The 14,516-nt window shown below is 56.6% G+C and overlaps 1 protein-coding gene across 2 annotated transcripts in view; it reads right to left on the reverse strand.

Annotated features, from left to right (window-relative positions):
* Window positions 1-6,758: 6,758 nt before the first annotated feature.
* Window positions 6,759-14,516, reverse strand: part of KIAA0930 (KIAA0930 ortholog) — a 46,534-nt gene continuing 38,776 nt past the window's right edge. For both annotated transcript variants that reach the window (XM_003932748.4, XM_010343305.3), the window contains exons 7-10: window positions 13,762-13,956; window positions 10,770-10,932; window positions 8,581-8,739; window positions 6,759-8,100 (exon numbers count right to left, since the gene is read on the reverse strand). In XM_003932748.4, coding sequence (XP_003932797.3) covers window positions 8,060-8,100; window positions 8,581-8,739; window positions 10,770-10,932; window positions 13,762-13,956 — 558 coding nt within the window. In that variant the 3' untranslated portion in view covers window positions 6,759-8,059. The remainder of the gene's footprint in view (window positions 8,101-8,580; window positions 8,740-10,769; window positions 10,933-13,761; window positions 13,957-14,516) is intronic.

The following is a 14,516-nucleotide window of genomic DNA, read 5'->3' on the forward strand; positions in this document are numbered from 1 at the left end:
CAGCTACTTGGGTGGTTGAGGTGGGAGGATGGCTTGATTTCAAGAGGTCGAGGCTCCAGGGAGTAGTGATCATGCCGCTGCACTCCAGCCCAGGTGACAAAGCAAGACCCTATCTCAAAAAGAAACCTGGCTTGGCAAGGTAGCTCACACCTGTAATCACAGAACTTACCAGGAGGCTGAGGTGGGAGGACTGCTTGAGCCCAGGAGTTAGAGACCAGCCTGGGCAACACCGCAAGACCTTGTCTCTACAAAAAATGGTTCTTACTAGCTGGGGATGGTGTTGGGAGGATCGCTTCAGCCCCGGAGGTCCAGGCTGTAGTAAGCTTTGGTTGTGCCACTGTACAACCTGGGTGCAAGAGCAAGACCCCGTCTTGCCAAAAAAGCAAACCCATGAGCCCCAACTAGGCTACTGAATCAGCACCTCAGGTTGGAGTCCAGGTTTTAAAAATTGAGATAGAGTTCATATAAAACTCACCCCTTTGAAGTTGATGATCCAGTGCTTTTAGCGTACTCGGAAGGGTTGTGCAGCCGCCATCACTGATTCTGAAGTATTTTCCTCGTCACTCTTTGGGTTTGAACATTGGGTTAGAGCGTGCACTGGGTGATCCTGACGCATGCTCAAGTTTGACAACCACCGGCACACACACTCTCCTGATGACATTAAAGATGATAGCCCATGAAGTACCCCTCGGGCATGCTGGGAAAAAATGGCAGTAATCAGCATTGCCAGGAAATATGCCAGACTTTGAACATAACCTTGTCTCACTTCAACGTCGCCGCATCCCAGGAAGGCAAGTGGTGATTCTACTTGAGAAAACCTAGGACCAGGGTTGAGTGTGTCTGGGGTGGTGTGGCTTGTTGAGGTCCCAGCCCCACACTTCTCTAGCATGCCACGTTAAGTGAGACACACATGCCCACTAAGTTACTCAACTACGCTGGCTTCTGGAATCGGCTAAAATCCTTGGAGCAAAATTGTTTACTAAGAATAGCATAAAAGTCTGTTAAAAACCATGGTTATTTCAAAATGAGCAACCTAATTGTTTTATTAAAGTCAGATTCCAAAAGGAAAGACCCCAGTCCACACAGAGAAGAGAAATCTCTCATTAACCTTAACTCATTAACTATACGGACAGGAAAGACATGATCCTTTCTTTATCCCCAGAAACAAGTATTTTCCCTTCCTCGTGTAAATTTCCCAGCTGTTCTCGTCATATTAACAATCAGGCACAAAGTATAGCATGGTACCATGGTCAGCATGTCTACTCACAATGAACAATGCTACTGTAGGGACTGAGTTACGTTCAAGATTCCCAAAGGTTTTGCTTTCTGGTTAACTTTTTTCCTTCTAAACTAGGACATGACAGTAGTTCCTAAAAGTTCATCTAAGTCAGGATAAAGGAACTGAAACAGCAAAACTAGCCTTCAGAGGCAATTAATAGGAATGAGGTTCCTGCAGACAGCTTCCAGCGTAGAGACTCCCCGAATATCTACTGAACATTTTTCAGGTGACTGCTTTAAAAGGACTTCCCACTGTTCAACCAGAAGGGGGCTGACCTGGATGGCAAGGAAGTCTTCACCTGCTAGTCTGCCTCCTTCCTGACCGCCATCTTGCATGGCCTACCTTTGGGGCGCTGGCTCCGAATATTCTCCTGGTCTGGTGTTTCTAAGGCAGTGACTGTTCTGGAGGACTGTCGCTGGTGGGATGTCCCTTGCTATATCCCTGAATGCAGGTGTTCCTCCTACCCCTCTTTGCTCTGCCCCTCATTCTCCATTCTGTAACTTTCTGCACGGTCTCAGGCCTTACGCCCATCGCTGGTAACTCGCGAAGTCCATCTGACCATGGAAAGAAAAGGCTCATGGTGTGAAAGGCGACAGTGAGACTGCTTCTACCCACGAAGGCCGTCCAGTAGCAGGCGCGGGAGGCCTGCTGAGCTGCGAGGCTGCTGCAAAGACCTCATCTTCCGTTAGACCAGGCAGCTTACTGGGAGCCTGCAAACCCTGAACCTGGGACTCCTGGCCTCTATTCCGTTGTTTTTCCACTTCTGCGAGGGCTAAGAGGGTCTCTGAAAAAGCTTGGGAAATTTTATAGTACAATTGAAAAAAAGGGTGTGCACAACACTTTGTGGCAGCTGAGCGCTACGCTGAAAATGCATCTTTTTTAGACACGAGAGTCTCACTGTTGCCCAGGCTGGAGTACAGAGGTACAAGCTCAGCTCACCGCAACCTCTGCCTCAGTCTCCCAAGTAGCTGGGACTACAGGTGCACACTACCATGCCTGGCTAAGTTTTCTATGTTTAATAGAGATAGGAGTTTCACCATGTTGGCCAGGCTGCTCTCAAACTCCTGACTCTAAGTGATCTGCCCACCTCGGCCTCCCGAATTGCTGGGATTACAGGCATGAGCTACCATGCCAGGCCTTGAAATGCATCTTGAAATGATTTAACTCTGCAAATATGGAATTATTTATGCAAAAATTATGCAAAAAAAACCCAGTCACTGAGCGCCCACCTCCTCTCGGACTCCTCCCTGGCTCACGGCAGGCAAAGCCAGCACATGGTGATTGATCTCTGCCTCTAACATGCTCCAGTTCAAAAAAAAGTAGCTTGTGTGAAAGCTCCAAAGTTTAAGGAATCACTGGGGACAAATTAAGGTTCAATCATTCAATTATCGCTTTGCTGTAACATCTGTATTTACCCTGAAGTGCCCATCACAGAAAAAAGTAAAAATTCATTAGAGGAAGACACAGAAAAAAAGAATTTAATATTCAATTTGCAAAACAGCCTTTTTTTTTTTTTTTTTTTTTTTTTTTTTTTGGAGACGGAGTTTCGCTCTTGTTACCCAGGCTGGAGTGCAATGGCGCGATCTCGGCTCACCGCAACCTCCGCCTCCTGGGTTCAGGCAATTCTCCTGCCTCAGCCTCCTGAGTAGCTGGGATTACAGGCACGCGCCACCATGCCCAGCTAATGTTTTGTATTTTTAGTAGGGACGGGGTTTCACCATGTTGACCAGGATGGTCTCGATCTCTCGACCTCCTGATCCACCCGCCTCAGCCTCCCAAAGTGCTGGGATTACAGGCTTGAGCCACCGCGCCCGGCTTGCAAAACAGCCTTTAAAAGAAATATGAAATCATAAAGCAAAGCTAACAGCAACTAACAAATACCACCTAGAAAAGATTTCTACTGGACGTGGAAGATGGTTACTAAAGCAGCTGTCGGTAATGCTTATGGAACTGCCACTGGCAACCAGCATACCCATCTTAGGCCATCATGGCGTTTTTGCTAAAATACACTTTGTAGAAATCATTAGCCTCAAAGTAGTGAAGAATCTCAACAGGTTGTCTTGCAGATTTAATTACTCTCACACAAATCATTCCTTTGGAAACCATAAAGGACACCTTTTTTTTTTTTTTTTTTTTTTTTTGAGACAGAGTTTCGCTCTTGTTACCCAGGCTGGAGTGCAATGGCGCGATCTCGGCTCACCGCAACCTCCGCCTCCTGGGTTCAGGCAATTCTCCTGCCTCAGCCTCCCGAGTAGCTGGGATTACAGGCACGCGCCACCATGCCCAGCTAATTTTTTGCATTTTTAGTAGAGACGGGGTTTCACCATGTTGACCAGGATGGTCTCGATCTCTCGACCTCGTGATCCACCCGCCTCGGCCTCCCAAAGTGCTGGGATGACAGGCGTGAGCCACCGCGCCCGGCCAGGACACCTTTTTACACCTAAGCTGCCTGGCCTTCCACAGAGCAGGGACGAAAGGACCACAGCTGGGAGGAAGGCAAGCTCACCAGGGGCTCTGTGGGGTGGCAGGGTCACCGTTACTTCATCTGCTGAGCTCGAGGAAAAGGAACAACGAAAATGCCTACCTGCCTTGGGAACCGTAGGAAACTGTAAACTCCATCAGCAGCTGCCTCCACTCCTGAGGCTCCACCTGCGCGAGGAGCTCTGAACCCAGACCCGAGGCCACTTGGGTGTCCCAAGGAGTGCTCCAGGGCTCGGAGAAAGGCATCGGGGTCCTTTGGCCACCGAGGATCAAGCTAGCCAGTGAAAAAGAAAAAAGACCCAGGTGCCTGTCACCTGGCTCCCAGGGATCGTCTGCAAAGAGCCACATGGCACCCTGGCCACCTGCCGAAGAGCTGCTCTCCCTTGAAGGACTGTGGCTGCCCCTCCAGAGGCTGCTTCCATTCAAGCTCAAGGGCACCTGCATCTCCTTATCTCTTAGGGTCCTGGTCCTATCAGGCGGTCATTTGTCAAAGAGAAGTACAGTAATTCTGCTTTCTGATGCAGACTAGAACAAGGGAACAGGAAAAACCAACATGCTGTCAAGAGACTTGGTTTTGGTAACAGGACTTGAAAGCAAATCCCACCTAAATTTGAAAATTGAGAAAAACGTCAGTGAAACCTGTTAAGTTCACTAAAAAGTTGGCAGATGTTTAATATGTCTTTAAAGAATTTGGGCCAACCACTTAAAACCACCGTATTAGGACATGGTCAAATACCTGTTTTCCAAAAGGCAGTCCTTAGAACATACCAGCTGTACAGCCTTTCCTCTGGGACGTCTTTCAATGAAAAAAAAAAAAAAAAAAAAAAAAAAAGTGTTACTTTGTTCTTCAAAAGTCTTCTACCAACGAGTCTATTTGTGATTAACGCAACAAAAACAGATCCTGGTTTGTGGGAGGGCACCTGAGGAACAAGCCTTTGTACACCCTTCCCGTGCCTCCGTGTGGAGGGCAACTCAGCAGAGGGTCCATTCACGGTCTGTAAGAATCCGAAAGTGAGCAGACGCCACCCACCAACCCAGCCTGCCTCCAAGGTGACTTGGCTTGGAGGATCTTGCTTCCTTTTGCTCTCTTCTGACTACCTGTTACTCGGGTTTTAAATAATCTCCTCCTGAAATGATGAGCCTTGGCCGTCTTTGCAGGCAGCTAAGCCCTTCCAGGAGGACATCAGAATGGAAGACGGCCACTACCTGAACTTACAGGTGCTCAAAGGAAGGGTGTGAATGGGGACCATCTATCACCTGTCGGAATCTAGGATCATCGTTCCTTTCCATGAAAAAGCCCATCCCACGACTTTCTTCATGTCCTAAAAAGGGATAACTAGGTTTCCTCAACAGAAAACTGCTTTAATCCCAAATCCCCTTAAGACCAACGTGCCTTAAAGGGAGTTTGGGATTAAAGATCGATGTCTTTTTTTTTTTTTTTTTGAGACAGAGTCTCACTCTGTTCCCTGGGCTGGATGGAGTGCAATGGTGCGATCTTGGCTCACCGCAACCTCTGCCTACCGAGTTCAAGTGATTCTCCTGCCTCAGCCTCCTGAGTAGCTGGGATTACAGGCACGCGCCACCATGCCCGGTTAATTGTATTTTTAGTAGAGACAGGGTTTCACCATGTCGGCCAGGCTGGTCTTGAACTCCTGACCTCAGGTGCTCCGCCCATCTCGGCCTCCCAAAGTGCTGGGATGACAGGCATGAGCCACTGTACCCGGCCCTAATGTCTTAAACGTGTGATCTTCTCTGTATTACACAAGAGGCAGGCGTGTTCCTGGAAAAATTAAAGCTGGCCTTACAAGTACCAATGTGCCAAAGCCAGGACTTTGGTGACCCTGGCTCTGGCCCCACCACTTGTTCCCCTATTACTTTATTGCACATGTCACTGGTGACTTTGGAAAAAACAACCCTTCCCGTCTAGTTCTCAAGTGGCCAGGTGGCTCTGAGCAAGTTTTCAATCGGCATCAAAAGCACCCTCTGGAGAGGGCTATAAGGACTGAGAGGCGGACTCCACCGGGTGTCTGTCCCTCTGTCCTGGCAGCACCGCGTGGCTCACCCCGCAGGCTCGGCCCGCGCGCCTGGGTTTGACTCCCATCGCCAGCCCTTGCTGTTCTGTTTGGGGCAATTCCCTAGTCCCTGTGTGGTGGTTTCCTCGCCTGTAAGATGGGGTCGGATCGGCGCCTGCACACAGTAGGTGCTGTGTGTTGGGTATGAAACCGCCAGCCCACCACACGCTTTATTTACATACCTGACAAATTGAGGGCTGATCTCTAAAATACCATGGTTTGCATGTATTTCTGTGACCAGCAAGCCCCTTCACACGTCACTGTGACTAGTTCTCACATTCACCATCCGACAGAGGAGGAGCCCGGCTCTCCCTGAGCCCGCCAGGAGTGCTGGCCAGTGCTGGCCCCAGGGGAGAGAACCTTCTCATGCCCCTTACCAATGAGAACAGAGGCCAGGCTGCTGTGCTGCTCACGACCTGGACTGCCTCATCTTCCCGCGGAGGAGCTGGCAGGGCTGTATGCCCCCAAGACCCCCAGAACCAGCAGGGGCAAAGTTCCTGAAGAAACAGGTGGATTTTAGCCACACGGACACAAGCCTGGGAACAGTGTTTGACATCTCCAGAGAGCTGGGCTGGAGGGCTCGGGCTCCCTGAGGCTCTGTCCTCACACTGGGCCGTGACATGACCTGGCTCTGTGCTGCCCTAAGACATGGGTTTGGAACATGAAATCGTGCAGAGCTTGAGCGGTCAGGCCTGAGTGGACATTGCTGGAGAAGAAGAATGTTCAGATCCCCCACCAAGCACGGTCTCAGAATAGGAGATCGCAAAGGGCGCGGGGGAGACGCGCATCCCAGGATTCTAACATCTGACCCGACCTATGCAGCATGACGGCTGACTGTGCCCTGACCCAGCCACACACTCGAACCCAGACTTCAGTGAGGTAGGTGGTATCAGCCCCATTTCACAGGTGGGCAAACTGAGGCAGAATGAAATGCAATAGCTCGCTTTTAATAACAACATACAAAAGTCTGGAGAAAGCCCCAAAGTAGTTCCCTGTTCCCAGAGCCCAGAGAATAAACAGGAGAACAAGCCCCTCCTCTTCCCCCACAAAGACCCCTAAACACATCACTGGAACCCCTCAAATATTCCTGGGGACTTCAAACAAAAAACAAACAGAGCAACAAAGAGACCCAGCTTCCAGTTTATTCCCAGTTGGGTAGGGGACGGCCGTGCTCTTGGGGACGGCACCGGGCATCCCCGCAGATGGAAACGATTTCATGCTGGACCAGGCCCACAAACCGATGGGAGTGCCCGTGTGAGCCTCTGAGCAACTCCGCTGCCTCAGTGAGCCGGTCTGAGAGATGGGACCAGCACACGCCATCAAAGGAAGTGAGCTCTAGGAAACCAGGAAGATGAAAAGACACCCCCGCCCCCAGAAGACGGGGTCCCACCTAGAACCTTCCTAGGAGGATGCCAGCCCCACCCCACATCAGACGCCCTTTGGCAGACAGCCCGCTCCGCCTGGCTACTGAGGCTTCCCGACGACTACCCTCAGAATCCAGATTCCGCGGGTCCCTCCGTCCGAGGCCCAGTGCGGGGTGTCCCAGGCTGGAGGTGTGTGTGTTGGCGGTGTTCTTTGGCTGGAAGCAAAAGGCCGCTCTGGCGGGATCGGGGCCGTCTGCTCAGCTGGAGGCCTTTTCGGAACTGGGCGTGGGTGAGGTAATCCCAGCCCAGGGCAAGGCCGTCAAACTTCCTGTGTCCCCGTCTCCTATTAGAACAAGGTGGTAAACCAGGAGGACGGGCTGGCACGGACCCGGGTGCTGAGAGTCACCCACACGGCATTACAAAACCTCCAACTGCTTTTCCTCGAGGCGCAGACAGTCGGCCGCGCCGAGCGCCCTGGCCGGGCGGTTCCGCCTGCCGCTGGGGGTCTCGAGCGCCGACGCGCCGGTCTGGCCCCACTCTGGCCATCGGCTGCTCCTCCCGCGCTCTCTCATGGCCGCTGGCATCTCTGGTCCTCTCTGGGTGCAGAGGGCTCTCCAGAGACGGGTGGGGGGCGGTGGGCGGGGGCGCAGGGCGGAGCGGAGCCAGCGGGGAGGAAGGAGGCACTTCAGTTTGGGCTGGTGTTCGTGGAGTCGGCCCCGGCCCCGGGAGTCGAGTGGCCCCGCCTGGCTGCGGCTCCAGCGCTGGCGCGTCACAGCAGACCCCGGTGGCGGTGGACAGGTAGGCACTTGGCAGCACTCCCAGGGCTGGGCCCGGCCGGGGCTCTGCGCAAGCTCCGCACGCAGCTAGGTCATCAGGATGGGCTTCTGCCGAACTTCCAGGATGTCTGGGGCCGGCGGGAGGGAACATGAACAGCAACGCTCAGCGGCATGAGTGCGGCGGCCACGCCAGCGCCGCTGCTGAAGGAACCCACCTCGGCCCCTCAGGCATCTCCCGTCCAGGCCTGACGGACTGCAGGGGAGACGCCGTCTCCGCCACCCCGACCCTGCAGCCCGGGAAAGGGGCCTGCAGCCGTGGCGCACCACGCAGCGGCTCCGGGACAAGCTGGTGTGGGGGCCGCTGCCCGTCACGGCTGCGGCAGGCCTGGGTTGGCGGGGTGGCAGCAGGTGCTGCCACCCCGCTGGACTTCGGCTCTGGGAGGACTACACTCCACCCAAAGCCTGAGACAAGGAGGCCGAGCGCCCTGCAGAGACACGGACCGACAGGACCGGGCGGGACGACTCCGGGTGGCTCCAAAGGCCCCGGGCCCTGAGGGCAGAGCTGGCTCTGAGGGGTGCGGCTGTGTCCCCGCATCGGCCGGCATTACCTGCTAGAATCCGGTGCAACGGCAAAGTGACGTAGGTCAAGTGTGCATAGAGAAGGAAGTTTCCATCTGCTCTGTTGAGCTTCAGCCAGGACCCGACCAGGGACCGGCCCGTGCCCGACAGGGACCGAGACCGCAGGTTGGTTGCATTATGCAGATCGGCTGGAGGACAGAAGGCCGGGTGTCAAGGCCCACAGCACGGGCTGCAGGGCAAGCAGGGGGCCAGCTCCCAGTCCAGGCTGAGGCCACGCTCTCCTGAGGACAGAGCGCTCCTCACCAACACCCCCACGCCAGCACCCACACCTCCAGCAAGAGCTGCCGCCTCCTGGCCTCCGATACCGCCCCCTTCCTCCAGGGCCCAGACCCACGCCTCCACCTCCAGGAAGACTTCTTTGGCCACCCCCTCATCGCTCCCCTCTCTGTCTGGAGCTTAGTCTCCTCCGGGGGGGTCTGGCACACAGCACATTGTGTAGTTCTCTGCGCCCGAGGGCCCTGTTCCTGGAACTAGGCACTGCCACCTGCAGGGCATGGGAGCAGCAAGGCTGGGCCAACCTGCACAGTTACCCAGTCTTAGGTCCAGGCTGGGGAACCTGCCCCGGAGAGGCAGACTTGGGCAGTGATCAACACTTCTTACTGATTCGGGAACAGGTGCAGGTGGGGAAGCTGCCGGCCAAGTTCACACAAGGGCAGGCTGAGGCCAGTGCTGGAGTCCCTGACCCGGGCCAGGGCCTTGGGCAGCCAGGGCCCCTGCCTCTTGGTCCCAGTGGTCAGGACAAAGACTGCCACGTCTTCTTAACAGTGCTGCAGCCCCAGCTCCCTGCGGGGGGAGGTGCTCAGTGGGAGCTGTCAGCAACTCCTTCACTTCCTTTTTTTTTTTTGAGACGGAGTTTCGCTCTTGTTGCCCGAGCTGGAGTGCAATGGCTCAATCTCAGCTCACTGTAACCTCCGCCTCCCGGGTTCAACCAATTATCCTGGCTCAGCCTCCCAAGTAGCTGGGATTACAGGCATGCACCACCATACTCGGCTAATTTTTTGTATTTTTAGTAGAGATAGGGTTTCACTGTGTTGGCCAGGCTGGTCTCAAACTGCTGCCCTCAGGTGATCCACCCACCTCCGCCTCCCTAAATGCTGGGATTACAGGCATGAGCCATAGTGCCCGGCCAGTCCTTTACTTCCATACACTCAACAGACATGCACACTGCGGAGCCAGGCGCCCGCTGGGTTCTGAGGACAACAGGAACACACGGGGTCTACGCCAGCAGAGGTGGCAGAACCTCCCAACCTGTCTCTGATGGCCATCCCTGTCCACAGGAGCCATTTCCCACAGGGAATGCTGAGTGCCATTTTGAACATGCTAATCGGATTGTGCCACTCCTTGCTTAAAACCGCCCAGTGGCCTCCCCAGGCTCTGGGAATGACTCCTGTATTCTGGACAGCCCCTGAGTGAGGACAGGGAGCAGGCAGAGGTGCTCAGGAGAGAGTGCAGAGCATGCCTGGGCAGGACTGACGGGCGTGGGAACACCCAGGCACAGACGCCTGGAGGCCGCTGGACAGGGGCACAGGGAGGCCAGAGGGGAAGCCACACAAGGTGGCGGCTCTGTTACCAAAGAGTGCATGGCCCTGGGAGGCTGCACAGAGCCAGGAGGGCCGGGACACACCCTGAGGGTGAGCTGGCCCACGGCAGCGCAGGGGAGGGGCCTCCTCTCTCCCTTCACGCCCCTGTGTGTGGAGCCATCAGATCGCCCAGCCGCCCCCTTCCTTAAGCAGGCTGAAGGCATGAGAAAGGTGAGGAAGCCCTGAAACTGACACACTGCTGCCATCTGCGCTCCAAGCACTCTGCCAAGGAGACGCCCAGGCCGCCAGGAAGGGACCCCCCGGAGGCAGCCATTTCTGTCTGTCCCCAGCTCTACCCTCAGCTCCCGGAGGGGTGCCTGGCATATGGCACCTACTCTCTTAAGTGTTGCCCAATGAACAAATGAATGAACGAATGAATCACTGGTCTCGATCAAGAGGAGACTGAAGGGTGCGGGGGCCTGGGGCACACAGCGGGGGGAGAGGAGACTGAAGGGTGCGGGGGCCTGGGGCACACAGCGGGGGGAGAGGAGACTGAAGGGTGCGGGGGCCTGGGGCACACAGCGGGGGGAGAGGAGACTGAAGGGTGCGGGGGCCTGGGGCACACAGCGGGGCGTCACCTCCACCGTCGCCCTCCCGGAAGAACTCCTCGCTGTCATTGGCCGAGTGCGACTTCTTCATCTCCGCAATCCGGTTCCGCGGCACCTTCCTCTTGAGGGACGGGGAGAAGAATGCGGGCCGGTTGTTCCGCTCTGGGGTGGGGGGCGTGCTGAAGGAGGTCACCTGGAACAAGGGGCCCAAGTCACAAGAGCAGCAGACCAGCCCCCGACCTGGGGGTCCCCGCGCCCCTCCTCTCCCACCTCAAACAACCCAACACACCTCCCAGGGAAGAGGCTACTCGGCCAGGTGGACCCAGCCCCCAGCCGACCCGTGCCAGGTGGGGCCGAGAGACTGGAAGATGCGCGGGGGCCAGCAGGCCACCCGGACACCGGTGCTGCCCGAGGAGGGACCAGGCTGCCGACACTAACGACACAAAGGCCCCCCCCTCCTCTGGGCCCCAAACACCAGATTGGGGTTGTTCAAGCACAAAGTAACAACGGCTGCCGACGCTGAGCAAGCACCCGCCCCACACGCAGACCCACCAAGCTTCCCAGCTCCGAGAGACAGGGGCTAGCGCGAGTCCATCTGACAGACGGGGAAACTAAGGCAAGGACCGAGACTCTGGCTTGCCTGTGGTCACCAAGCAGGCCAGCAGCTGCCCCGTCTTCTGTCCCCCAGAGCCACACTACTCACCCTCCCGCTCAGGGCGGAAGTGGCCCCATCCCTCTCGCTCCCACCACCCATGATAGGAAGTACTGTGCTAAGTAGCTGTAGGTCTCTGTCTCCTCCTCCCCACTTCTAGGGCCAGGCAGGCACAGCACTAAGGACAGACAGGCACATGGTCCCTGCCCTCAAGGAGCTCACAATCTGCTGAGGATGACAGACTCAGAGAGTGACAACCATAGACAGCATGCTGGCTGTGGAAACAGAGAAAGAGAAGCACAGGATACACAAAGCACAGAGGCAAAAGGGATCCACAGCCTGGGAAATCAGGGAAGGCTTCCTGGAGGAGACGCCGCTGGAGCTGGGTCTTGAAGGACGAGTAGGAGTTCGCCAGGTGAAGAAGGGGGGGAAGGGCGTTCCAGGCAGAGGGAACTTGGCCCATCTCCTCCCTCCTCCCCATGCCAACAAGAATCTGAGGAGCGAGATGAGCTGGGACCGAGACTTGGGGAGCCCCGTCAGCCTCCTCGTCATGGCTCCGACATCCACCAAAGTCCTGGCAGCTGCTGGGCTCCAGACGGTGCTCCCGCAGCCGGGGAAGGTTTTTAAAAGATAAAAGAAGCAAACAGCAGCAACCACAACACAGAGTCGGCACGTATCACGCACTGGCTCCGACCACCCCGCCGGAGAAGGGGACGGGACAGCAGGCGCACAGGTGGCGGTCCCCAGGGGCCAGCTCTGCCGCCGACGGTGTGACCCTAGCGTGTCCCTCCCCCAAACCCCAGGGCTGCCCTGGCGCTAAGGCATCGGGGGTTTCACGCGCCTCACAGCCACCCCCACTGCACGGACCGGAAGACCAAGACTCAGGCAGGTCCAGTGACCTGTGGTCACTCCGCGCTCCCGCTGTGGCTGGAGGCAGAACCCGGGCTTCTCCGGCCCACAGCTCGGGCCGCATCTGCATAAGGACTTTCACACACGTTTTGTCAGAGTCCCAGGGGATCACGTAGAAGAACCAGGGAGAAGAACCAGGCCCTTTATCTCAGAAGTGAACTCAGAAATATAAAACACCTCACTCAAAAGAAGAGAGAGGCCCCTGCCTGGAATTCTCGCCCATCTTTGGAACGTAAAACATTCATTGCAGAAGATTTAAAAAAAAAAGCTATAGACAAGAGGAAGAAAACCAGCATCTGACCACCTGCAGATATGCATGGTTAGGATCTTTTCAGAATTACGAGCGTAACAAATGCACACTCCCTCATCTCAGGCACGCCTGCGGGGACGCGTGGCTTACAGTCCCACGCCAGGTCACCAGCAGCAGTGGCTACAGCGGCGGCCTCCTGGGAATTCTCCTGAGGGCCAAGCCTGGGACTCCTCGGAGCCTCCTGTATAAATACTCAAGGGGCAGGCATCCGCATGCCCTGTCTCTAGATGAGAAAACCGAGGCTCGGAGGGAAGGACAGACACATCCGAGGTTGAGAGAGCAGCAGCGCAGGATTCCGGCTGTGGGCGGCATCTCCCCTGGACAACAGACGGGCAAGACTGAGGCCGGACCTGTGCCCAGGGGCAGCACACCTACGGCTCTGGGCAGCCCCTCTGGAAGACAGGGGCTGAGCAAAGCAGCCAGTGGGCTGCAGGCCCTCTCCCATCTGTGCCCACCAAAGGCTTCGGTGAACAAAGCTGCTGCTGACCTCAGCCTCCCACCCCGGGGAAGGGGGGTGGCCTAGACAGAGCAAGGCCCCAAGCCTAGTGCTATCCCAAGAGAGCTTGTGACCTGCGGCAAGCTGGCAAGTCTGTTTCCAGGTGTGAGGCAGGAACGCCTCCCCTGCAGCAATGCCTCATACAAACCGCTGGACAAAGAGAAGCGCTGGGTGGTCCAGGCCTCTGCACGCTCTGGCTGACCCCCAGTCACCATCATCCCCATCTTGATTCCCCGGGGAAGGCCGGCCATGTGCCCACGCTCGCCAGGTAGGTTCACCCAGGCATCAGGGCCGGGCCTGGGTCCCTAGCCAGTCTCTTCTGCCCACTGGCCCTGTGGACTCAGTCTGGCTTTGCGGCATCTCAGAGGGGCAGAAAGAGCTCTGAACCAGCACCAACCTGCTGTGTGACCTTGGGCAGGCACAGCCCGTCAGTCTGCAAGGCAGGAACGCCTCCCCCGCGGCAGCACCTCATACAAACCGCTGGGCAAAGAGAAGGGCTGGGTGGTCCAGGCCTCTGCGTGCTCAGCGCCTTGGCCTGCACACCAGTGGGTGGGAACAATGACACCCACATCCCCAGGAAGCCGTGAGCATGGGGGAGACGACGGGAAGGGAACCTGAAGGACGGAGGCCCCGCCCCCAGCGCTGCAGCCCTTACCCGCTCGTGCGTGGGTGAAGCTGGGCTGGAGTCCTCTTCCGTCCCACAGGGCGACGTGTCGCCTGTGGACACTCGGCTGACCGCCATCTCCGCGTGGCCCTTGCCCTGGGGGCCCTTCATACGCACAAACTCCATGTTGCTGTACTTGTAGAAGCCAAACGACATCTTCTGGGCCATGCGGGCGGCCACGCTCACCTGCGGGCCGGCGGAGGCAGCCTGAGTCAGGGAGGTGGGGAGGCCTCCATGGGGCCCCTCCCTGGGACAGGAACAGCCAGGGTGACCATCTCTCAAGCAGTGACCCCGAGGGCTGCCCTGGAGGGTGGGTCTGGACCAGCAGGTGGGGCAGCTGGAATGGACCCACACCCCTGCCTGGCGCCCCTCCCAGCGTCCAGTGAACCACACACCAGGCTGAAGACAGGGCCTCGGGCTGGAAGCGAGGCTGGTTGTGGATGGCACCCACTGCGGGAGAAGAGCCTGCCCACATCCGCTTGCTCCGTCAGGGGTGACTCAGCGCTCCCAGGGCCAGTCAAAGGAAGCAAGGGCAGTAAGGGGTGACAGCGACACTATCAGCTGTCACTCCCAGGAAATGAAAGACTGAGGAGGAAGCCCCCGCTCACATTTCAGATGAAGGCAAGTGGCCGACCATGCAGGATGATGTTAGAGGGCAGGGAGCACCTATGAGGAGCCCCAAGGGGCTGCCGGTGTCCCCAGGGGCTGACGTCTCACAGAAGCAGGCTGGGAGACCCTGTGGTGTG

Source organism: Saimiri boliviensis, chromosome 21 (genome assembly GCF_048565385.1).
Source record: "Saimiri boliviensis isolate mSaiBol1 chromosome 21, mSaiBol1.pri, whole genome shotgun sequence".
NCBI lineage: Eukaryota > Metazoa > Chordata > Mammalia > Primates > Cebidae > Saimiri > Saimiri boliviensis.